Source organism: Euleptes europaea, chromosome 2, assembly GCF_029931775.1.
Source record: "Euleptes europaea isolate rEulEur1 chromosome 2, rEulEur1.hap1, whole genome shotgun sequence".
Classification (NCBI taxonomy): domain Eukaryota; kingdom Metazoa; phylum Chordata; class Lepidosauria; order Squamata; family Sphaerodactylidae; genus Euleptes; species Euleptes europaea.
In genome coordinates, this window is record NC_079313.1 from 58,252,558 (window position 1) to 58,279,248 (window position 26,691).

The 26,691-nt window shown below is 41.7% G+C and overlaps 1 protein-coding gene across 1 annotated transcript in view; it reads right to left on the reverse strand.

The window, feature by feature from the left end:
- Nucleotides 1-23,838, reverse strand: part of ST6GALNAC3 (ST6 N-acetylgalactosaminide alpha-2,6-sialyltransferase 3) — a 339,190-nt gene extending 315,352 nt beyond the window's left edge. The window contains exon 1 of the mRNA XM_056844627.1: nt 23,742-23,838. Coding sequence (XP_056700605.1) covers nt 23,742-23,759 — 18 coding nt within the window. The 5' untranslated portion in view covers nt 23,760-23,838. The remainder of the gene's footprint in view (nt 1-23,741) is intronic.
- Nucleotides 23,839-26,691: the final 2,853 nt, after the last annotated feature.

Here is a 26,691-nt window from a genome sequence, read left to right on the forward strand (position 1 = left end):
CGACTTGCTTCCTGTTGATGTAGGTCAGATGATAGAGAGGGAGAGGATAGTATAGAGGGTCTTCTGGTCCAAGGAATCCCTTGTTATAGAACGTGGCAGGAAGTCCTTTTTTTGCCGGAGAAACAGAAGGTAATTCTCCCTCCCCTTCCTTTGAAAGTGCTTCTCATTGGTAAAAGTTTTAGTCCATCACATAGGCGTCCTTCTAACTCATTGTTTTGAATTAAGCTGATCGACTTGATAAGGTTCCTGCCGCTATTCCTGATGGATTTTATAAATCAAATTTGTCCGATTCGATTAAGGGAGGAGCAAGGGTACTGGAAATATCTTCATCTACCCCCCGGTTATTTGGTAACGCCAGTAAACAACGAAGGATTCTTGTGTACTCACTTGGGCATCTAGAGGTGAGGTTCTTATCTTAAAGTAGTCCTTGTGTTGGTTATAAGGTGGTGGAGGGTAGAGTCTTATGCCGAAGTTGCGTTCTGGCGATTTAATTCCCTCGGTGCCCGCAGGACCGGCATCCAAAACTCCGGGGGACTTATAAAAGCTCCCTCAGAGTATTTAGGAGGTCAAACTGCTTGATGGGCTGCAGGGAGATCTTGCTATCCAACCCACTTGCAAGGGTCGGGTTGGGGTGCAATAAAACACCCCAAAATTAACGCAAACTTGGATTTCGCCCAGGAGCCCCTGGGAGAACGTAGCACTCACCCCAGCGACACCACCGGAAGTCCCACCTAGTACCATTTCTTGTATCTAATCCTTCAGCCTCTATTTGCACTTCATTTAATACATCTGCTTCCCCTAAAAAATCTGAATGTAATGTCTCAAGAAATGTCTGAGTCTCAATTACTGACCTAATAGCGATAACAGAACCCTTTGAATATCTCAATAATTTAAATAGAAATAGAAATTAACTCTAGAAATAATTTTTTTGAAGAATTCAGATCTAATCCAGAGATAAAGGTTTATGGACAGGAACGATTAATTTTCTCACACATTTCAGCCTTGACATAAAAGAAGAAGGAAAGAGCTTCAGTTTTATGTCAAGGCTGAAATGTCTGGGAAAATTAATCGTTCCTGTCCATCAACCTTTATCTCTGGATTAGATCTGAATTCTTCGAGAATTTTATTTCTAGTGTTGATTTATGTAAATTTTGCTAAGATATATCTAGGAAGATTTTTCATTACTACTCAACTAGTTTTCTTAGCCACATCAATTTTAACCTCTATTTGGGAGTCAAATCCAAGCCATCCTAAAAACAAATCCGATAAAAAATTTTCAGGTCAGATCCCTCCACTCCTTCCTTCAACCCCTATATTTTTAAATTAGTTTTCTTATTTTCACTCTCTACCTACTCTATTTTTTCTAGTAAATTTGTATTTTCTTCTTCTAGCATGCTGAAGTCTTTCTCCAAAAGCTTAAATGCATTCTCTAAACACTGTCTTATCAACAGTTTTCAAGGAAGTGTAAAATTTTAATTTGTTTGATTTAATCCTAGCATGTATTAGTCATTCACAAGATATATGAAGAATATGAGAGCATCAAAATTATAAAGGAACAAGTTTATAAGATAATATTATTTACTAAAATATTTGGGAACAATTAATACTTGTAAGCTGTAGTTATCTATATAAGCCAGTAGGGAGCAGTATATCCTAACAAAAGTTTACTTCTGATAAAACGTCTGCTAAAATTTCGGAACAGGTGTCTACTCTTAAGAATTACGTCAGTGACTGGTACAGGGAGGTACGAATCAACAAGCTGGTGAGCTAACTGGTAAATTGAGGTGAGGGGGTGGGCCCATCATGGGGCTATACAGACTGCATCATGAAATTTGATCAAACAAAGACTTCGAAATTGTATAAAAACTGAGATGAGAGGAGTGACATTTTGGAAGAGTCTTAATTTCTGGCCACGAGGATGACTTTTCCCTGCTAGCTAAAATAAATTTACCTCTTGCTTCTAAAACCTGAGTTGTCTCCGTTCTTGGTTGAATCTGGCCAGAGAGCGGGGTAGCTTTTTTGCATCCTTCAGATTCCTCTATTTTGCTCCTGCAATTCTTCTATTTTAGCATTTGTAGTACTTAAACTGTTCTCAGTTTTTTTACCATTTGTCTTCTATCTCTGAAATTTTTGATCTATTATCTTTTCTATTCCCCCTACTTTCAAGAATATATCTTTATTAAGTTCCTTTAATGATTTATCAAAACAACTAAATTCTAACTGGAATTATCCCACTTTCTGTTACTGCTGCAGTTTCCTTAATTTTTGTATACCTTGTGTTCATACTAGTAGCGAAATAATTCCTAATATACACCGTGACATTTAAAATTCCTATATTGTGTAGAAAAAAATTACATTTAGTTTTAACTCTAATAAAAGCATTAAATCTATTCTGAATCATAAAATATTTAAACCTTGAAAAAATTATGTCAATCCCCCCACACAATAACCTTTCTGAACTCAGCGGAGAAAAAGCAAAAAAAGGAAGTGCTTAATGTCTTGTCTGGCAGTAGGTAAGACAGTAATAACAATATTAGCTAACAGATAACAATTAACTCAATTTTAACTTACTTTATTAAAAAAATAAAAAAGGAAAAAAATAAAAAGGGAAACCCTTCTAGAACCACAGGCAGCTATATCTTCCTCAACAATAACTTGAGTAAAATATCCCAATATATAAATAGATCAATAAATACAATCAATATATATTAATGTATAAATAGATGAGTATATAAATAACTAAAAAGTTAAATAGGGATATAAATAGTTGAATATATAAATAGAAAAATAGAAAATAAATATTAAAATTACTCAATGACAATATCACACAATTACTCAAATTCATGGCAGGAAGCTAAAAAGAATTAAGAATCAGAGATAACTCAAAATTCTTCCATCACCTTGAATTAATTTAGTACTACAATTTTTGAAATACAGCAGCAGTTAGATATTCAACTATTTCCAGGAACATTAATCAAATGTTCAAATCCTCAAAGTCTGGGCAATTCATAATTCCTAACTTGAGTTGAAGTCAATCAGGCAACAGACGGTAAATCACAAGAAGGCAAGAGTGGCTAATATCTTCATTCCGAACATGTAACTATCCCATTTCCTAACTATTAGCAGTAAATAAGTTTCCATAAAGCAGCAGCAGTCATCATTTCAAGGCTTTCTGGGGACTTCACCCAATTAGTAATGATTCTTATCTCACAGCAACAGATTAATATTTGAGCTCTCTGCAGGCAGCAATCAGCTAATTCCCCGATTAGAAGACAGCTAGCTGATATTCACAGCCCCATTTGCTCCAGCAGCAACCAGTGTCCCTAAAGTTTTATACATCAATGGTAAATGAATAGTTCATATCAAGAATCAGCTACTCAGCGCATCGACCTCTGGCCAACCTCTAATAGCAACTCCAGTTCTTCAATTGTCCACAACACACATTGGCTCTTGTTGGCTATTCAGCTCCCCCCCACCCCGATAGAGCCATTTATCCTTAGAGCTGATAAAAGTTAGTGCTGGTCTAGAAAGAAGCTTCCTCATGTTGTACATACTTTGTAATTATGCTGATTTCTTGGAGGGCCCCCCGCAAACAGCCAAATCAAGAAGCTGCAACGAGTTATAAATAGAGAAAAGGAGGAGCAAATAACAAAGAATAAAAGCTGCATCCTTTGTTGCAGTCTTTCGTTAAGGGCCACATTAAGGGCGTCACTGCCCTTAACATGGCTGCCTTTGCGTGCCACCCTCAGCATGCGCTGTTGGCGTGGCCCCTGGCAGCTACAGCTTCCTTTATGCCAGTGTCCCCAGAAACATGCTGCTGAATTGTCTCTGGTCTGAACTGTCTCCATCAAGGGGAGGAGACACAGGTGGGTTGGGAGCTGAGCAGTAAGAAATGACCAGCAGGAGAGAAAAATGCTTCCCGATAACACAGAGAAGCAGAGTGCATAGATCTTTGGTCCCGAGGTCTCTGGCCGCTACAGTTACCTTTATGCTGGCATCCCCAGAAATACACAGCTGAATTGTCTCCAGTCTCACTGCATCCTGCCTCCTCCCAGCAAGGAGTGGAGACGCAGGTGGGTTGGGAGGCAAGCGATTAGAAACCGTCAGTAGGAGAGAAAAATGCTTCCCAATAATGTGGAGAATTTGGATAATTACATGTATTGTGGCCTTATTCCCCCCCCCCTCACCAATCAATACATCATATGTGTACTCTCTCAGACAATTCCTAAGGATAATCAGCTGAATTTTTTTTTAAATTAAAACTCCAAGCTGTCAAGCTTGCCTAATATTGCATGGCATCCATTCATTGGATAGTCATGCACTGGGGACTGGACTCTGCAGACTTTTGTACTTCTATTTCTATGATTCTATTACAGTTCCTTCTTCATAATCTAGTATTTTCAAACCTAGGATCTGGTTGCTGATGATTACAACATTTGGTTGATCAAGGATGAACTATCATGGCTTCCAAGTAGTCTATGCATCCCTGCATGCTATCTAAACTGGCCTTTCTCTAAGACAACTGACATGTGGGAAGTCTGCCAACCAGTAGCCAAAGGTGCAAGTCAAGCATATTTGTCTTGAAAACTGAAAATGGTACTGTGGCACAACAGGCTTTAGAGCCAAAGCTCAAAGGACTTACACACATGCTTGCAAAAGTGCAACTAGAACTATTGAAGCATTTAAAAAAAACTGTCTCCAGCTTGGCTGGATGCACAATTTCCTGTAGGGACAGACAGCTGGATGCAATCATCCCTGTATATCATGCTCTGTTCACATCACAATCTTATGCATAAGACATTCCCTTATTCATCACTTTATATTTAAGAAACATCATAGAAATGGTCCATCAGTAATGAGCAACACGCCTCCCTCATGCAAAGTCCCTGTTGTATAATTTCATGAAGCCATATTCTATATTCTGTCTATGTGAAAGTTAATCAACCTGAATATGGATGCTAAATAGGACCTTGGGGGAAATCAAACCAGAGAAAGACTACAAATCACTGAGCTGACTCTGGGGGGGGGAAATGTATTATGCTCACTAGACTCCATCACCCCATTTCACAGAGAGAGAGAAGGAGAGAGAGAGAGAGAGAAGCTTCAGCTTCATGTCAGGCAAACAGAAGAGCATGTTAATTCAGATATTTGAATTGATAAACTCACAGCTTTCCCCTCACTCTAAAAATAAGCATATATATGAGGTGCAGCAGCTTCATGCTACAGACAGCATTCTGTTTCAGTTCCACTTACAATGAGTGAAATTGCTAGAAGATGGAATCAGGATTAACATCTACTTGCCAGCTAAAGATTTTGAATGGAATGAGTATGTTATGGGGTCATGAATAGAAACTCCTTTAAGTCACTTATTTAGGTTTCTTTTCTGGTGTGATAACCCATTCTGATGAGTAGCTTAAGCTTTTTATGATGTCATCAAAATGACCAAAGCCAATTTTTCCTACCTTTTCTAATTTGAGCTATAACTCATGAACCAATTTACCAATTTTAAATTTTAAAGAGCTGTTGGAAAGCTAATAAATTCTCCTATAAATAACTAATACTAATAATCCCTTATCCATTACCATTTTTGTGATATAAGGCATAAATCAAAGAAAAAGTCAAATTTCACCTCATTTTATAAGGTTTACAGCATACAGCGTTTTAGCTAATCCATATACCCACCTGAAGTTCATTAGACCTACGGAGCATATTTTTGACCTTACCAATGAGCAGGCATACAGAAATTCATTTTGATATGCCACAGTTAGGTACATAGGAATGAATCCACATTTTATGTGATTTTTATTCAATGTAACTGGATAACAGGTAACTTTCTGTTACTGCAAAGTGTGAGTTCAGCAGCTGTTCATTATGCATATGTTTTATTTACATATCTTACATTATCATAATTTCATGACTCTTACTGCTATATATAGTAGCAATACTGTGTTACAGCCTCAGCGGTGGCTTTTCCTGTGTTTATGTTTATTTGCACACAATACTCACTGGAACACAGCAGATGGGTAATACCCCTACAAATGTCTTTAGGCTTGACTTCTCCTTTGGCCAGGACCTGGATTTGATGTTACCCATGGCAAGACAAAGCCCCCCACCAAGCATATACTCCTTCAGTTTGCAGTAAAGTCTGCATTTAGGCTAAAGGAGCCAACTTGGTGTAGTGGTTAAGAACATTGGTTTGGAGCAGTGGACTCTGAACTGGAGAACCAGGTATGGTTCCCCGCTCCTCCACATGAGTGGCGGAGGCTAATCTGGTGAACTGGATTTGTTTCCCCACTCCTACACACAAAGCCAGCTGGGTGACCTTGGGCCAGTCACATACTCTCAGCCCCACTCACCTCACAGGGTGTCTGTTGTGGGAAGGGGAAGGGAAGGTGATTGTAAGCCAGTTTGAGTCTCCCTTAAGTGGTAGAGAAAGTCAGCATATAAAAACCAACGCTTCTTCTTCGTCGTCGTCTTCTAAAATCCCAACCATCTTGGCCTGGGACAATATAGACCAGTTAGAGGATACACTCAGTAGCAAGGAGACATCACACAGATACAATGGAATTGCCATTCAGACAAAGACCATGGTGCTTTATTTGCCCAAATCATTTCCTCATGTGGTGAAAACCAAGAACAGAAGCATTTCTGTCCAGTCATTTGTGTTATCAATGTAAAACAGTGAAAAAAGGGGGGCTCCACCAATAAGTTATAGTGCAGAACACTAAGACATTGTTCTGCCATGCTTTGCAGAAGAATCTCATATGGCTTCTGGCATGCACGTCAAACCATGAAGAATGATGAACATGCAAGTGGAAGGCTTTAACATACTTGTCTGTGATGATGTCACAGTTGTGCAAGACAATTTGGGCTATTTGCCCACAATATAAGCTTCTGCAACTGAAATGTCGACTGTTTATGAGGTCCTAAGCCAGTCTATCAACATCATGCAGTCTCTGTAATTGTCCAAGATTGTGTGTGTTTCATTAGGCACTTCATGCAAAAGCCGTAGAAATCATTTGAAAGCATCTGGGAAAATTTAAGAAAACTGTCATAATTAGAATGGCTGCAGTTCACACTACATGCACTTTTTTGACCATCTTTGGTAAGTAGTTTCAAGATGCAGGGCTGCAGGATTTGTTCATTGAATCAGAATTGCAGAAGGTTCTATTAGCTGGGGTAATAGATAGTCATAAATATAACCATGCAGTTAGAAAACAGTGAACAAAGATAAACTATGAACTTGTGGGGGGGGGGGAGCATGGAGAATTGGAGGCCACCTAGCTTCCAGCAAGCAAAGATTGCCTATTCATACACACACTTAGGGCCAACTTCCAGGCAGGAACATCCCAAACATCAGCATCTCCTCCTTTCCTCAAGTGAGGAAGGAACTGTAGACTTACTGTGAAAGTTTGTTTTCATTTGAGGTAGAGGAAGACATCCTGGACCCACCCTGATAGAGGGGGATCTGATTGCTGCGGGGATAATAGACCTCTTGTTTCAATTGTCTCAAAACTTTTTTTTCTGATGTTACTGTAACAGTTAAATATTGTTTCTTCTCTGAAATGGGGTTGGCCCTCTGGCCTTGTGACTCGTCCCATAGTTGTTTAATGTTCAGGTTAAGTCCTGTTGGCAGCAACGAACGATGGCACACTTCGTGATTTTCTAAGGTAAGCTCTGGAAGCTTCTGAACTGAAGAAGGGGGTACTCCTGTCCTCAGGGGCAGGAAGAAAATGACCCAATATCCTGCAAAATGTCAGGATGTCCTCCTCTACCTCAGAGAGAAGGAAACTTCACAGTAAGTCCTTTCTCATGTTATAGTCCATTCATGCACAGCTGAATGTATGATTGAAACTGCACATTTATCCAGGTACTGGTTCTGAGTTTTCGTTTGTAAAATGAATGCACGTTGGCTCTTTCTTATAGACAGACATACGCACCTATATGAAAGATGTACATGTGTTCACTGTAACAAGTGAACACGGCTAAAGTAAATGGTTGGACTGCCCATCATTTACCAGGTGAAAGATAATACTAATAACTGTTGGAATTAATTTGGAATTCCTTGAACAGATGAAAAATAACCATGATTAAATTTACATGTTATTCTGGGTTTTCCTACAAAACTCCAGTAATGGATTTTCATATTTTCATGTCTAGTATTTTGAAAGGGTGTTTATGGGGTTTCTTGCCCCGCTTAGTAATATAACTCTGGAAACCATGACAGTTTGCACAATGTTTTGTGTTATTTTGGTTACTCCTACTAAAAAGTTCTACATGGCTTTTGTTTTTGGATTGAAGTAGAATTATATTCAAACATTGCTTATGCATGTAGCTGTAATCAAAATGTGGTCATATAAAAAAGTACAAGTGACAACATCTAAAATATCTTACCGTGAACAGCTTCAGAGTAACTGGGTCACTACACAAGAATTTTTTTCAAAATTGTTTTTGAAAGAAAAAAGGCCTGTTTTTCTAAACCTGAGGCAATCCAGCTGCTGTCCAACCTACTTTGCTTGTATGTTCTGCATCTATGGTGACCATAGCTTTTGCTTGCTCAAATGAACTTGTAATTCATCCAGAAAGTTCATCGCATTTTCTTTTGTGGCCTGATGCCTCTTTATTATTATTTCCATGAGTCCTGCTCTTTTTCTGCAGATTGAGCAAAGAGCTTCAGCCATTGCATTTTGCATCTAGATGGCCAGAGCTGTCAACCAAACTGCTTACCGTTTCACTTATTCCTCCCCTCATCTTCAGTTTTGAAAATTTAGTTAGTATCTCCACAAAAAAGAAGGCAAAAATCCTGTGCTAATGACTGATCTCTGCTTTCCTAGACATGCTTTGTGCCAAGTAGGTCAAGGACCTTAGGAAACGGAGTGTGGCTGCTTTCAAAAACAGCATGAAAACATTTGACAGTACAAGCAGAAAGAGAAAAATTAAATAGCCTATCTTTATTTTACTTCCACAGGCTGGCAGAGAGTCTTTCCCTTCCTTGTCAGTGAAGCTCAGGCATTCCAGTGATGCATCCCAGCGCAAGGAACTATGACTGGCCATGCCCCCTAATGGCTCTATTAACACTTCGCTCCAGCTTTATCTGTAAAGTGCCTCGCCAAGCATTACATGAATGGAACCAGAAAGCAGTCTGGGAAAGTTAATCCACTTATGAAATATAAATGTATCTGTATGGGGAGGCAAATGGAACACACATCAATAGTTCAGGTATAACCTGAGAAAGGTCTTGTATAGAGTTAGCCAGTTATTATACACATACTTGTAGACAGGAAACTGTAAAAAATACATTTGTGGTTTGTTAAAAACAAAACAAAACATCACTTTCCATGAAGTCCAGAGCCAGTGTGGTATAGTGGTTAAAAATGTTGGACTAGGAACTAGGAGATCTGGGTTTAAATCTCCACTCTGCCATGGAAACTTATTGGTTTGACTTTGGGCCAGTCACACATTCTGTCTAATCTACCTCACAGGGTTGTTGTAAGGATAAAATTGAGGAGAGGAGAACAATGCAAGCTGCTTTGGGTTCCACTGGGAGGAAAAAAGGGGATGTAAATGGAGTAAATAAATATCTCTTAAACATGTGTCAGCTACTTGAAAGCATTCTTTCCTTGCTAGCTAGCTCTTCAAATACCTTTCTTTTAACCATGATCAATTTAATGCCACTTACCTGATCACTGTGCTGATATTAACTCTGTATTTTCTTTTAAAGATAACTTTCAGTGTCTGGTTTTTCATATCTTTGATTCAGAGTTACTGAGTATTAGTAATTTAAATTGCAGAAGAAATTTAAATGCTATTGTTCTGCTGAATAATTTTACTTAGGAGTTCAAGAAAAGAAAATACAAAATTGATGACCTTAACAAAGAGTGGCAACACTTCCAGCAAGTGGAAAGCAAGTTTCTATGCATGGTATGTGAATCTTCTGCTGCAAAATAAGTTACCCAGGACTTTGTGTACTGAGTGAAAGGAAAGTTGCAGCCCTTGTGCAACCACTGGGCCCAGTCTGGTGACAGCGGCACTGTGCGACTGGGCCCGTGGCCACCATGTGAGCGGACCCAACCTGGCAGCGGCCATCTTGGCCAACTGGCCACTGCCGCACAATCTGGCCAGACTTTTCCTGGAGAGAGACTGAGGGGGCGGGGGAAGGAAAGCTGAGGTCAGGGGAACAGATAAAGGTAGGTTGGTTGGTTGGTGGGAAGAACAGAAGGAAGCAGGGAGAGGCTGCGGGGGCAGTGGAAAAGAAGAAATAGTGGGGGAGGAGATATAGGGGGAAATGAGATGCTCCACACAAGTCCTTGCACGCCTTTACATGTCACATTTTAATCCTGCCCTTCCTCCAAGCAGTAAGCATTCTTCCCTCCCCATTTTATCCTTGTAACCACCCTATGTGGTAGGTTCAGTTGAAAGAAAGTGATTGATCTCAGAGCACCAGTGAATTTCATCAAGTGAGGTGAGGACCTTGATGCTGCGCCTCTCCAATCATCACCCAACCGTTACACCACACTGGCTCTGGCAGAACATCCTGAGAGAGGGTTGCTTTACAGGTACCTTGATGAAGTAGCATCTTTGTATGGAATACAATATTTCCCCCGCTGCGCCATTGCTTTCTTCTCTGCTTTGACTCTGTAATAGTACAGCCCCCTGCTTTTTTATTCTTAGTGGCTAGCCACCACACCATCCGACTTTCTGTAGCCAGTACCCTGTGGCACTGATGAGCAAGCTACACCTGCAGAAAAACTACACCTGTGGACCTTGCCAAATCAATGGGCCTTTCTGTTTCAAGGCAGCAGCCCTACTGTGGGGGCTCATTCATTAATGCACCTATGTTCGTAGGCAATTAAAACCGGTTACTCTGTGGTTGCTCTCTCTTGTAATTGCTTTCTTTCCCATGCTGCCCCTTTCCCATGCAAGCCACAAAAGGAGGTAATGGAATATAATAGGTATCATTCTCCTCTCTGAAAATACAGGAGGAAGTAATTTAATTTAGTTGATGTTCCTTCTTTGAAGTGTAATGGTTCAAAGCACTGCAGCAAAGCAAGTTTAAAGCAACATAATTAATACCACGTTTTTTTAAAAGTGGCTTGTGGCTAAAACTTCCTTCTGGAGCCTCTGTGATAACAGATAATGAAGTTCAAAGCCTGAGTTTAATTCATATTTTAACTACTGGAATGCCTCCCCAGTTCTCATAGGTTTCCCGGTTTATATTGATGTCTCTAATGGTTTTCACCTGCTTCTTCAATTTCCAGACTTATATCTTGTTGGCTCAAGATGATAGAACAAGTGAGCAGTCTATTTCATATGCTTTGGTCCCACCTTGTTTTCAGAATTAGGAGTCTGAATAAAATCCTCCTGGAGATGCAGTCCTTGAAGATTTCTATTACAGGGGACCATCTGCAATAGATCAGTTTTCACACTTCAAAAAACCAGCAAAACTGCACTAATTTGTAGGAAAATCAAATTACTTTCACTTAAAAGTTGATCCTTGACAGGTGTAAAGAGATTTTGTGTTTACCAAATGTTAGATATTTCAAACTTAAGACATGATATTAAGAACCTCATCTACCAGTAGTTCTTGTTTTACAATAAAACAGGATAATTTATAGATTTTCTTTCGGGTATACTTTGAAATGCACTTAACATTTGCATCATCTTGTCTGCTGGATTTCACAGCTTGTTCATGCAATAATTCTTTTGAAAAACTAATGTCAGCAGGCTTGTTTTCAACATTACTCTGAAATTCAGTTTACCTCTGCTAAGCAGTTTGTAGTGGTGCACAATGCCAGTTATGCATTCATTCCTAACCTTAATTCACAGTGGGTGGCCGTGTTAGTCTGTTTGTAGTAGTCAAAAAGGGCAAGAGTCCAGTAGCACCTTAAAGACTAACAAAAATATTTTCTGGTAGGGTATGAGCTTTCGTGAGCCACAGCTCACTTCTTCAGATACTGAAGAAGTGAGCTGTGGCTCACGAAAGCTCATACCCTACCAGAAAATATTTTTGTTAGTCTTTAAGGTGCTACTGGACTCTTGCCCTTTTTGACTATTCCTAACCTTATAATGTTCAGCACAGAAACTGCTGAAGGAGCTGAGTATCTCAACTAGGGTTGCCAATAGGCCTGGGGAATATGACCTGTCCTTTTAATTGAGTCTTAGTATATGGAAATGGGCAGTTGAAGCTTTCATGGCACAGAAGTAAATAACATACCATTAAGCCTCTGTTGAAGTGACAAGGCATTTTTTGCCAGGCCTATTGGCAGCCCTAATTGCAGCCGGGATAATTTTTTGTGTGTGTTCTCTTGCTCTATTAACCAAGGTGCACTCCTGTGAAAGAATGAACAGAGTAGTTTCAAAACCTCTTTTTTTATTTTTAAACAGGAAATTTTCAGATAAAAATGGCTTGTAATTCCTTTTCGTTTTTGTGTTAAGCAGCAGAATTCAACTTCTACCCTTTCCATATTGACTAGTCTACTGTGGAATAGCGTGTGTGTTATGTGCAGTCAAGTCACTTCCTGCTGTGACAAAAAAAATGGTTTTGAATGGATTATGAAGCATATTTGGTTTGTGTAGAGTTGTGGTGAGGCTTTTTGGACTCAGCTGTTACCTCCCATAAACTGAGTATGCCAGAGAATGAGCTCCCCCACAGCTGTGTTTTTCAGACAGAATAACTTCTATGGTGGCCAAGTTGCCTGGAAGACAGTTCAGCCACCACTGTAAAGTGCCAGGGGCAGTCAACAGAGTGAGATTTGGGGAATGTGGAAGCTTTGTTGAGGGTCCAATGTTGGCAGAAGTGAGCCAGTATTAAACTTTGGGGGTTTCAACCGAATGTTCTGGTAAATCTTCAAATATGAGCTTAGTGTAAAAGTTGCTAAGAGCTTATTATTGCATTAAGTGCATTCCAGTGTGTTCTTCCTGTATCACATTCATTTGGTGGTGACCTGCTTACGTAATAACCTCCTGTGATGGGTGGTTTCCAGTTCTGCCTTCTAGGATTCTCAGCTAGTCACTCTGAAATGGCAGACTGTTGAATGTTGAAAAGAAAAAAGAAAGAGGTGTTTGGCAGATTAACTGCTGGCCCACCGACAGAGTTGAGGGTTGTTGGATATTGGTGGGAGAAGGATTAGGGCAGGGGTGTCAAACATGTGGCCCGCAGAGGCCTTTTCTCGTGGAGCCGAGGGAGCCAGTCCCCACTTCCCCCTCCCCATTCTGGGCTAAGTGGGGCGCAGCAGCCCACGAGCCCAGCCAGCTCCCCTCCCCGTCCCTCTTTCTCTCCCTCTCTTTCATTCTCTTTTTCTCTCTCTTCTCACTATCTCTTTTTCCCTCTTTCTCTCTTTCTCTTTCTTTCTCTCTCCCTCCCTGTCTTTCTGGACTGGGGGAGGGCTGCTGGCTCACCAGCCAAGGCAGCCATCCCAACCTGTTTAAAAATTTTAAAAAAAATTAATGCCAGAGACCAAAGATACAAACGTTATAGAAGACACAAGCAAAGCCAATTAATGATATTAATTTTTCATTTTTTTTACTTAAAATACATACATGTTTAAAACAATAACACTCTTACAGTATTTTTTTTTATTTAACAGCGTTATTATTTTAAGCATGTTTGTATTTTAAGAAACAAGAATGTAATTAATTGACTTTGTCTGTGTCTTTTATAAAGTTTATGTCTCTGGTATTAAATTTTATGGTACAAATAGCCCAGCCCGACCAAGTGACATTTATGTCATATCCGGCACTCATAACAAATGAGTTTGACATCCCTGGATTAGGGTGACTGCTATTTAGGCAGGGAGTCCATTAGGCACTTTAAGTGTTTTGAAGATTGTGTGGTTCCTTCAAGCCTATAATCCCCTCATAATAGTTCAAGTGTATGCTGGATGGCATCATAAATCTAAGCTCTGTCTGAGGCATGGCTCGGCTGGAGCCGACTCCCAGCTGCACGCCCCGGATGTGCTAACGTACCTGTGGGAGGAAGAGATGCCGGGGCAGCCCAGAGGAGTCCCCAACAACTGGGTGACATCCGACTTGCAGTGATGGCCTCCAGAGGGAAGGGGGAAGGCAGCACAAACGAGAAGGGAACACCCTTCAACAGCTCCAGCTGGGAGACGGAGGCCACGGGAATACCCAGAGACAGCAGAGCCCACGTGATATCAGACCTTCCTCCCGGGGAGGTCGAGCCAGGGGAAGGAACGGAAGGGGGCAATGGAGAAAGGGGAAAGGCTCGTCGTAGCCCAACAAGGAAGAGAAGGCCCTTAGCGGGCCAGGGCAGTGAGGGCAAGCCAGAGGGAGACAAAGGGAGGGATTTGGGGGAAAGAGGAAGCAACTGGGAATGGGTGAAAGGAACCTGGCAGCGGGACAGGGGGCGGGCAAGGAAGAGGTGGAGCTAATTCTTTAAACAGCCTGTACCCTGGACCGCTAAGGAGTAAGAGGGCTGAGCGTTTCGGCTAAGACAGAACTGAGCAGCCGGGGGAAAGGAAGCCCAGCATGAGTTGCTACCAGATCCAGTTTTGAGGCCTTGGGGGTGATGACTGGGAGGGCCTTCACCACAGTGGAAGACAGGCCAGCAGGGGAAGAAAAAGAAGCATCTCACACCTTCATTGCAGAATAGAAGACTAAGTGATCCACCATAGAGAGGTTAATCTGCATTTTATATTTTTACGTTTTAGGTACTATGTCAAAATGGTTTTATGGGTGGCTGCTAGGTTTTTACAAATATATTTGTTATATTCTATCTTTATTTTCTAACCAACTAGTAAATAAATAGTTTTGAAAGCCAGGATACAAGGGTTTTAAGTACATTTTTAAAGTTCTCCCTGTTTCTCCTGTTTATACCAATCTAGTGACATTTCCCCCCCAAGTAAAGAGCTATCCTAGATTTTTTTTAATATTGTGGTTGTGAATTGCAAAGCCCTTCACTCAACTCTCATCTCTACCATAAACCCACTAAGTTTTCTACAAGGCACTATTGTCAGCCTTTTACCAGGAAACCTCAGGATAATAGTACTGACCTAACTTGCAGGTCTGTTGTCTGTTGTGTGAATGCAACTGTTTTGTCAACAATCTTGCAACATGGCTAAGAGAGGTTTGTTGGTGATGGACACAACACTGCTTGTATCTATGTTCATGTTCTCATCTTGTTCCTCCTTCCCATACCTACTCTTTTCAAGGGCTTAAACCTCCAGAAGGAATTATAGCCCACTCAACCAGGAATGCAGCCAAACACGACAGCATTTCAATCCACTGCATCAGTTTTGGACATCTGTAGAGAAGCCACCCGGGCAGCTATGTCTACCTTCATACGGCAAGACAAAATGGACTCTTACGCAGCAGCTGATGCACCCCTCGGGCAGCAAGGGCTTTAATGGATGGTGGAAGAGCTGACTTTCAAAAATCTATCAAAAATCTTTCAAAAACCGGTAGGGAGTTAAACCCCCTGTTTGGTTTAGGTGTTTTTCCCCCCAGATTTTTCTGCAGATCCAGGGGGTCCCTCTAAAACTGCAGAAAAACCTTTTGCAGGGAAGTGTGCCCCCTGTCTGCAGATTTAAATATTCCCACTCTTGAGAATTAGATAAATAGATGGTGCAAGGTAGAGGACTGATAAAGCTACTTGGAGCCCAAAACATCTCTGGTTTTCAACACAGAGACAGAATGTGTCTGATGAACCTCCTCCCACCCCATCACTAACCTTAACCATCTAGCTCCCCCCATGCATCTATTTGTTTTATCTGACACTTGTAAAGAAATACCATTCTTCCTTTACAAACAATCTGGACAAATTCTGAACATAATAAAAGGTTTTTTTTCTTCTTTTTTCCACAGAGTTTCAGTTTTGATGGTGGTGGAAAGTGCCACCAAGTCACAACCAACCTATGGTGACTCTGTAGGGTTTTCAAGGCAAGAGACGTTCAAAGGTAATTTGCCATTGCCTGGTTCTGTGTCAAGGCCATAGTATTCCTTGGTGGACTCCAATCCAAATACTAACCCTGTTTAGCTTCCAAGATCTGACAAGATCAGGCTAGCCTGGCAAACCACCCTGCAAATAAAATTTGCCTTGGAAACGTCGGGATGTGACGTCACCCCATGGATCAGGAATGACCCGGTGCTTGCACATGGGACCTTTACCTTTATTAAGGTCACCTAGTGGGTGGGGTGGGCAAAACTGGCATCTGGGTCTCCCCCGGTCTACTCCAACACCTAACTACTAAGCCATACTGGATCTGCAGGCCTATGCAAAAGTTGTCAAGTGTATTACGAGCCTTTATGAAACACTAGGCACCAGATGCTAGGGATAGACTAACCCTGTTTTTGACATTTTTGCTAGTATAAAATTTAATATGGAGGGAATTTGTTATACTACAGATGTGCCTTCTTTTCTTCACTGCAGTAACCCCAGACTGCAGACAGGCTATTTTGTTTTCAGAGTGTGGAAAGTGTTGTGAAAAAAGGACTGTGATGTGATATATGTAAACATACCCCAGTTTTCCTCCACTAATAAACAGGTTCGGCAGGTTTTTGTAGTGTGTTCAAAACCTGAAAAGTCTATTTAACTAGAAATAGTGCCCAAATGAAAGAAATCAGTATACCGAGACATAATAATTATTACCCTTCCATTAGAGAAGAAATGCAAGGTAGTTATGACAGTAATGAGAATCAGTTTTCTAGTGGAGAAGTAAGAATCATGAGCAAAGCCCGAAGATCTGTTTCTTCATTATTTCCACTTTTTCATTCTTCTTTCTGACTCAAGCATATTCTGTAGGAAAACCAGATCCCCTGAGAGTACAAACTAGCCTTCTTCTCATAAATACTATGATAGCATGAGGTAATAAAAAGGGCCTTTTCTTTCCAGAGGGAATGATGGAGTAGTTTAAAAAGCAAGGAATACACAGCAAGAAAATGTATTCTAATATTTTCATACATCACAAAATTATAATAGTAATTATTATTATTAAAAATACTCAAGAGCGGTTTTATGGGCCTATGCATACACACCTGGGGAGGCTTCACAACCCTATTAGAATGTACAATAATGAACCAATAAAATGTACCCTGTCACTTCTCGATGCTGTATTATCCTATCATTTTGGTAATGAAATGCTCTTAAATTGGAATATACTGCACAGATAGAAGCACATAAAAGTGCATGTTTTAATTGGCTTGGCAGTGGCAAAAAGCAAACTGATATGTGTGTTTCTTTCATTATAGCACGTAAGAGTCCTCCACAAGGGAAAGAGATTTCAAATTAGCCGAGCATCCAATAGGATTCTTGTAATTGTTAAAAATCTGGGGTGCTTTCTGAAAACGTAATACCTGAGTTCAGCACCTTTGTTTACTGATCTGCAACTCATTAGCACTTTGAGAAAGGCGTGAGAAGCACTGAGGCCAGCTAACCTGTTTCTCTGTCCCCAAGCAACAGTGGAAAAAAAATGTCATTATAACATATTTAAAATGACACTGCTATAACTTGATGTGGGGAGTCCATGAGTCCCAGGAAATGAAACCACACACCACATTATGTTTCTTACTCAGAATGACAAAGTTTTAGTCAATACAATAAAGCAACTGTGAGTGTAAGAAAATTCCCCCAGTGAATCAGACCATTGTAAGTCTAATCTAGCACACTGTCTCTCGCAGCAGCCAGCTAGATGGCTCTGATCCATTCACTGCATCCCTGCCACACTCCTGCTAAATGTTGTGCCTGCCAAACACCATTTCATTTATTATGTGTACAGTATGGGTGTCTGCTCTGTTCTGCTACCTTCTTTCTCGAGTTGCCTTCCAAACAGCTTCCTCTGCCCATTCTGCATATAAAATGGATGCCTTTTCACCTATCTGCCTGAAATTTACTACGGAAGATCCTTTGTGGAGGGGGCTTACAATCCCCAAAAATATAGTTCCAGTAATGTTACAAGAAGAACTGCGTTTCCCATTGAAATAAATGAAAATGAAAAGTGAACTGAATAATTAAAACAGAAAGTTATAATAATAAATATAACAGACCCAAATCAAAGATTTACTTTTAAAAATAACTCCAAACAAAAGCCATGTTCATATTCCTGATCAGAAAGGCCCCCAATGTTGATGGTGTGTGCATACTTTCTTCATGCTACCAATGAATATCCCCAAAGCAAAGAGCAAAACGAAGCCAGTAGTCCTGGGATGGGAATATGAACTGTGTCGGTGAAAAAAGAAAATTTATCAATCCTTCCTTCAACACAGAGAACAGCTAGTTGGAAAAAAATCTGAAGAACAGTGACCCTGTATACTAAAAACTCCAGGGTGCAAGATATCACCTTTCCCAGGGTTCTATTTCCCAACAACTCAGCAGTACCTCTGGCCACAGTAGTGCCTCTTTCAGCAGCAAATCGAGGCTCAGAGAACTCCACTGAGGGAAAAATTTTCTAGGGATGCACATGCATTCAGGAATGCTCCATTTCAGAAAGGGTGGAACTTGTAGCACTGCTTATTCTGAGACATTCTCAAGGGATTGTTTCAGCAACAAAGTGGAGCTATCCTTCGTCAGGCTGTACCATGAGTCCCGAGGACATGCTGTCTAGGTCTCAATTATTCTAATTTGCTGTGAATTCTCACATCTCATATTGTCACTTTCCCTAGAACCGTGATCCTTCTTTTAGCCATCTAGTAGCCACCAATACATTTTGTGGCTATGAATTCCTTTAGTTATGTGTTGTATGATAAAGGAACCAATCCTTTACTCGTTTTACTCAGAAGTAAGTTCCGCTTCATTCAACAGAGCTTACTCCCAGGAAAATATGTAAAGGATTACAGTCAACATTTTTCTCGATTATAATATATTAATCCTGTGTTTCAGATCTATGAAACACTGAAACCTGGAAACAACTAACAAAATTTGCTGAGCAGCAAAAGAAATGCCAACACTGGGAAGTGAACAGCATAATACACAAAACATGCCTTCATTATATCTAGACAATACCATGGCAGCTGGGTTTCTTTATCACAATTGGTTATTGTGGTTAAAGCCATTTTAGAAGCCAATATCTAATGCAAACAAGTTTTTGTCAACATTTCCTGCTTTTTTTGAAAGCGTTTGTCTAAGAAAACCAGGCATTACCGCCAATCTCAAAGCAGAAACAGCATCAGGGTCCAAGTGAAATTGCCACGTTTAAATGCCGCATTATCTCCCACTAAAAAGATCACCTTTACCAGTTCTTGACATATTAGTACTGCAGTAAGTTTTGACATAGCAAATAACAATTTGCTACTGTTTCTGTTAGGAGAAGCACAGCCTGAGAGGCTAAACTAAAGCAAACAGCGAAGATTATTTGTGCCAGAAAGAATCAACCAGGATTAAGTGAAGGGATCACAGCTTCACCCTAGTTATAAAGACAACAGAAGACAATGTAGCTATTCTAACAAAGATTTGCACAACTTGAGAACTGCAAAGCCAAATGTAGCTCAAGTATGCAGAAGTGTTATATAATTACCCCCCTTTTGCTGCCGGTCAGTTACAAGAACGGGGGTACCACAGGTTTTGATGTTCTCAAGCACCCTGTAGGCCATAATACAGGACTAATGAGATGAGCTGAATCGAATGTTTCAGGTCCTAAGAAAGAAAACAGGGAACAACTTTTCCAACAATACATCAAGAGATACAATCCCTCAAGACCATAATAAACCAGCAAGCCTGAATAGACCAGTACAGACCAGCATACACTTGCATCCATACCCTCTAACTACTTCATTAAGAAATAGCTTCTGATAAGTGAGAGCCACACTGCAGCTCCTTGAAAACTTACTTTGTGGCATACTGTAACTTGTATGGAGAGGCAGATTTCTGCAGCATCCATCCACAGAGGTACGTTTAGCATTACTGCCCTTCGTTTTCCCCAGCACAGATAGGTACCCTAGTCTTAAATGCAAGGTCAGATGCTACAGATGTCCTCCTCTCTGAACAGTTACAGCAGCATTTAAACTGCTACGTGCATGGACTCTACCAGAACAAATCAAAATAACAAGTTTCACGTATTTATCTTTCCATTTTACTGCCAACAGATGTCTGAAAGGGGAACAGCACACCTGCCAACAGATGTTAATTGTCAAAAGAGGGAGAGCTAGAGATCCTTTAAAAGTTCACAAAATGAACTCAGTTATTATGATAAGGGTCACTTGCCTCCAAACAGTAGGAAGGGAAGTGACCGCGGCATGGAAGAGAAGGGAGGTAATGAAAGAGCGTGCAAGCCCAAGACTTAGATCCAATCACAATATCGTAGATTGGTTGTTGCATCCAAACTGGACGAATGTCTCTATTATACTACCTTCAGAATTATTTACAATTACTGCTTGTTTATCTTGTTTTAGATAAAAAGGGAGGACAGTGGTCCAGGATTTTGCCATCTGCACAACTGGCATTTGGCCTTTTGTACATTTACAGATATTCCTTGACCATTTCCACAATGCAAGCAGGGGAATGTAGCATTTGATGTCACCTTTAAATTAGTTTGGAAACGCAGGAGGGCATACAGTTTAGTGTGGGCACAAGCCTGAACAGCCATAATCCCCAATGTTGATTATGTACATGCAAAGAACCTAACACTATTGCAAAGTATCAAATCACCTCTATGGAACAAGTTTAATTGGCGACTCTATAGAATAAAAGTCACTATTTGCCAAAGACGAGTGTTTCCTGCATGCAACATTTTTCACTGTGGACATAGATGGAAAGGAGAACATAGAAAACTATGCACCCAGGACAGTGGTCTGCTCATTGGGCACAATCCTAAGAAAGGTAAGAAAGTGTACTTGTGAAATACTTCACCACAGCCTGTAGGGAGCGTCTACTATACACCTAAATCTCTAGCCGAAAGACCACTAGTCCCACCTCTTTCCCTACCTCTGCCAATGATGACTTCTGTTACAAGCTGTGAATTTCCCTTTTATGTCAACTAGATTGAGTCAAGGTTAAAGGTTTCAGAGAAACACAAAAGACAGAATTTATATCCAAGTACCTAATGAAGACATCTATGGCACACTCTTAACGTCGGCAGACCCCCCAAAAAAAGTGTGCTGGGGAGAGGCCATAAATTTCACTAAAGAACTCAGATAAGAATCAGCTTAGGGGGGAATCTCTCATAGTTAGCAAAGGCTTGATAGAATGTATTCAGTCTACAAAACGTGTTCGGTGGCTAAAAGTCAACAAGTAAAACATACCTTTAAACTTAATCATAATTTTTAGGTGGGCTGTCCTTATCTGGTACATTTTTGTACTCAGCTGAGGTTGGCAGACTTCTTGAAATGAACATAAGTTGTCATATAGGTAGTAAGATTGTCTTCCTTCCTGAGCTATTTAGCTGGGAAAGCCTAGGCTGCCTCACGGTGTGCCTAATCTTCCCACAGATCTTCCTCTTTTTATCCTTACACTTTCCAGCATTAACAAGATTAAGCATTAGGCTGGTCAGTACTCTTTTGGTTACACAATTCCCATTTGTTTGACTCTTTCCAGTGACAACGTGTAACGGAGCAGAACATTTGGGAAAAGGCCACAGCACAGTGACACATTTGATTTTTAAAAGGAAGGCCCTGCATTCTCAAATTTGAAGACAGGCCCAAATGTACTGTGTGAGAACTTAGGAAAGCTCACATATGCCAAGAGTCTTTTACACCAACTAGAAAAAGTAACTGTTTGTTCACCTTTAAAGGCACTTATGTCAGCTTTAGCCATTTTTATAACATTTGAAAACTTCTTATAACAATGCATTGACCAGTCAAGTGGCATTGATCAATCAGTCAATGTCCTTCTAACAGCCAGGCATTGTTAATCACCCCAGATCATGAATGCATTAAGGGATTAGTTAAATTGGCAGATTTTGTAATGCCTGAAAATTATCTCTTAGAGGATGGAAGGGAAGAGTCTGAAGTATCTAAAAAGTCATTGTCTTAAGTTACATGCAGTGGAACCTAAACACAGATAAAGGTAAAGCACAGGGTCATTACTGACTCATGGGGTGATGTCACAGCACAACATTTACTAGGCAAACTATGTTTATGGGGTGGTTTGCCATTGCCTTCCCCAGTTGTCTACACTTTACCCCCACCAAGCTGGGTACTCATTTACCAACCTCAGAAGGATAGAAGGCTGAGACAACCTTATTACACAATTCTAAATCTACTACCGTCAATGGGCTTAGAAGGGTGCAACTGTTTAGTATTGCACTAATGGACACTTCCTACCAGACGGGACATGTATAATATCAGTCCATCATTCAGACAATAGATTGATGTCCCTGGGCCAGTAAATCTTTTTAAATGCAATATATCCAGTGTTTTCAAGTGTACAGTTCAGACATGTTTTCTCAATGGCTAGCAGCAACATTGTCTACTCTTATGGTGTAGTTATTGTCGTAAGCTTTCAAGCAGGACAGTGTTTCTCCTTCTTTGCCAAGCAGATTTCGAAACAACTTGATGAATGTGGACTCCAACAGAGTAATCATGCCTTTACTCTATGGTGGACTGTGCAAAACAGGGCAGCGTAGCAGATGCCAGGAATATAGGGTTGCCAGCAAAACATAGATATGAACTTTTTTAAAAAAAATCAGAAATTGTTTTAATGTTTTGGACTACAGCCTACGCTGCAGATATTTCAGCAAACAACTTTGCTGGGCTGAACCAGGGTTCTGTTTTTCATGGCCTCTGGTTTTGGATAAGGGGAAGGAGCTTTCCAGAACAGCATAGCCTGTCTGCTAAGGGGGGGGGGGGGTGCATGCCTTTGGATGTAAAGCAAAGAGTGGGAATAAGAAACTCAAGAGTGGGTGACTCAGATCCCTTGGCTGATGCATCTTTAGAGTGTAAGATTTAAAAGTAGGGACTGAAGGCTGGCGGCAACACTGCATGGAAGCAAACTAGAGCTGCTCATGCCTTGGAGCCAGCACATCTGCCTCCTCCCTCCTGGGGTGGGTACTTTTGGGGTGACAAGATCCCACGGATCTCTGCACATATTTTCTCATCAGAAAGAAGGGGGGTCGACTGAGTTGGGGGAGGTGCCATAGCCAGGAAGGAAGGCGCTCAGGCAACAGAAAGGATCCCATTACAGCGCAGGCCAGCAGTGAGGCAGCCAGCTAGCAAACGTTTCTCTTGGATGGAGTTGGGCTCTCTCGAATGAATAAAGGGAAGGGGGGAGGAGGGTTTCTGTGCGTGCTTATGGATCCACTTGAACGGTTTTTGCACATTGGAAAGACAATTCGGTTCTGCACCCCGTCTGATGAGGGGAATAATAAAAAAAAAATGTCTCCAGTTTCCACTCCTGAAAAGATGCCTTTCTTGGACCGTTTAAAGCTGCTGCTCTCCCCTGTGGACCCCGAAGGCATTCTGAATAAACAAACCAAAAAAAAAAAAAAAAGTCCAGGAGGAAAACCCACAGCTCCCCTCCCCCTCCCTGCCTTGCCTGCGATGCAGTGCACAGTCCTCCCCCACCCACCCACACAGTCCTCCCCCACCCACCCACCCACCCCCCACCCGCTAGCCGATAGCCTGCAATCCTGACAATGCAGAGGAAGAAAGGCAGCCCCGGGAAGACGAGCCACGGCAGCACATTGCGGGATCTCCTGGCCTCGTTTTCCAGAGCGAGGGAGGGACATCAGTCCCCGGAAAGGCAGCTAAGGATGCAACCGGACCGCGGCGACTGAGAGCAGCACACGGGGGGGGGGGGTCTTTCTTTTTCCTCCTCTTGGTTTACCAATCCATTCAAGCAACAGATAGAGATTTACCTTCAAGATGCAGGCCATGTTCGTGCGTACCCCCAAAGCAGCAGGATTCTGCTTTGGGAGTAGCAGATCCCGTCTGAGGCCGAAGAGATGCGAAACGGCCCGTCCCTACATTCCTGCAGATCCGCGCAAGGAACCCCAATTCGCAGATCCGTTAGTCGCGTTAGTCCTCGCATGCCCGGCTTGTTCCACCCCTCGGCTTCTGCCACTGGCCGAGAGCCAGCTCAGCCCCTCCCCTTCGTCACGTGACCGGCTTTGATTCATGCCTCTTGCTGGGTTTTGGGTTTTTTTTAAGGAAAGAAGTGGAAAAGCAAAGCAGAAGAAAAGTCGTGGGTGAGGTCGGTTTTTATGACCAAGCAAATCTGCGGCGTGCAAATGTTGCATGGCTTAAAACAGGCGTTGCTTTTGCACATGGATTTCCTAGAGTCCAGATCGGGAAAGCAAACCACCGGAGCCTATTTCTCTTCCGCCGGTCACTCCGCCACAGTTTCTTCTCGATTATCAGGTTCTTTCTTTTTGTGTGTGTGTGAAGGTCTCCAGATAGAGCTTGCCTGCCGCCCCGGATGCTTCGCTCGCCTGGAGAACAAACTTTCCTTTGTCCGGAGTCCCGCGGCTGCCTGCAGAGAAAAGGAAGCGCCCGACCGCCCAAGCAACACACGCCTTCCGTTCCTCTTATCCCTTAGAAGCTCCTTGATCCATTGATCTTGAGCAGCATAGATCTCGTGTCGGAGGGATATGAGGACTGAAACAAATCTTGCCACTGACAGTGTAGCCTTGGGGTCCCTGTCGCTTAGTAAAAAAGGCATTATGTCAGGCACAGAGGCATTGGATTTGTATATTAAAAGGGGGGAAATATAGTGCGATCGAAGTTCCTTGTAAAAGCGGCATTCCAAAAGGGCATGGGCTAATGAGTCAATAGAGCCAGAAGAGCAAGGGCAGATCCTGTCTGAGTATGGTATATTCAGAAGTCTGCCCTGCATTACCATAGAAGGGTTAGCATTCAATCTAGCCAAGCAAAAAGCCCTACAGAGACGAGAGGCTGGAACTTGAGGGGTGGGGATCCGTTCCATCTGTGTTCTTTGATCTGCTTGGAAGGATGGAAGGCGCTGCATGGCTTTGTTTGCTCACATCAGCACCTAGCACTGGTGGGGCTGAATCTGCCCAAGGTGGGGTCAAGCTGCTCTCTGGCATCCAAACCTTTTGTGGCCTCCCAAATAGGGTTGCCAAGCTGCAGGAGAGGCTTGAGTTCCCTCCGTTACAAGAGCAGACATATTAACTGCCTTGAACATATTTTCTGATGAAGACCTCGGGTCGAAACTGGGCGTTAATCTGGACCCCTGTTATACACCTTGGACTGCGAAATTTGTATGACCCCCAACTTCATATTGTCAGTGCAATCGACAGGATACAACTCCGTGATGCACTTCAACAACAAGGCACCCAAATGTGGCAACCTTGAAAGGATTACTGATGGACAATGATTCCAAAGACACTGGTTCTAAAAAAGAACATTTAACTTTTGTATATAGTTCTATTTGTTTAGCTACCATCACTGTATATATTTATTCACTGTATTTGACTACCGCACATAGAATATAGCACTCTTTGCATAGTATGATTTATGTGTTTTGTTGTCTTATGCTGCTGTGTTTATAAGTTTGTAACCTCCAAGTGTAGCAGGAGATCTATTACAACTAATCTCCAGCCGATAGAGATCAGTTCACCTGGAGAAAATGGCCGCTTTGGCAATTGGACTCTATGGCATTGAAATCCCTCCCCAAACCCCGCCCTCCTCAGGCTCCTCCCCAAAATCCACCCACCGGTTGTGAAGAGGGACCTGGCAACCCTACTCCCAAAGAACATTTCATGTTCACATTTGCTATGTTCTTTTCCACTTCAGTTGTTTTAATTAACTTCCCAAAGGGAATGTTCAGTTCTCTAAGGACTATTCTTTACAGGTACACATAGGCTCGAAGGGCTGTGTTTTTCAAGTATTATACATTGTCTCATTGTCCGCATCCTAGAGCATTGTCTGGTGCTATTATGCACCAACATATCAGCCAGGATGTAAAAAGCAACTCTAGCTTTGTCTAAAGGCTGGGGTTTTGTCCTTTGAATATCTGACACCCACATACACACACACACCACATTGCAAGCCCTCAGAGGAGGCAGAGTGGACTGGAGTACTTGAAAAGACAGGTGGAAGGTCTTATTTGGAATGCTCCCCTGAGTTTAATAATTCGTTGCAAGCATCAAACCAGCACAGCAAGCCAAGAGAGAATGAGTGCAGGGAATGATTAACTTAGTGGCACATTCCAAATGGGATCCTCTACCTGCCTTTTCAAGGAATCCAGTCCATTCTTAGAACAGCTTTTCTTGTTGTGCTAGCTTTCTGTTTGCGTGGCCTTGTGTAATATAAGGAACACCCAAAGCTGCAGTAAGTGGAACAGTCCGTTCTAACACCTCAGCTCTCTGGCACCTCATTCTCCTCCATACGCAAAGCAGTATCCAGGCAGCTTGCTGTATGGCTCAGGGGCTGCTAAACACAAGGCAAAAAGGCCACTTCGGTGCACAGAACTCTTTGCTTGGTTCTCTGCATCTTGGCCAGTGTTGCCTTTATGACTCATCATTGCCGCTTTTTGCATAATATATATCACACTTCGATATTTGGAATTTGTTCTGCAAGTTACTTTTTCCTTCTCATATCTTTAAGAATCATGCAGGGGAATTGAGAGAAAAGGATCAAAGGCACAAGTGTTTAGAATGCCAGAATAGGGCAGCCATATTAGCCTCAATATGAAATCAAATGTTTTCTCTGTCCATAGTCCATCCAGCACAGAACTTCCCCCTGTGCGTTTCATGTTCTAAAGTAGCAACCCAAACTCTGCTGTTTTATTGTGGGACTTTGTTATGTATCTCTGGTATCAGTTGCCCCGTTTTGTCTGGTAAAGTT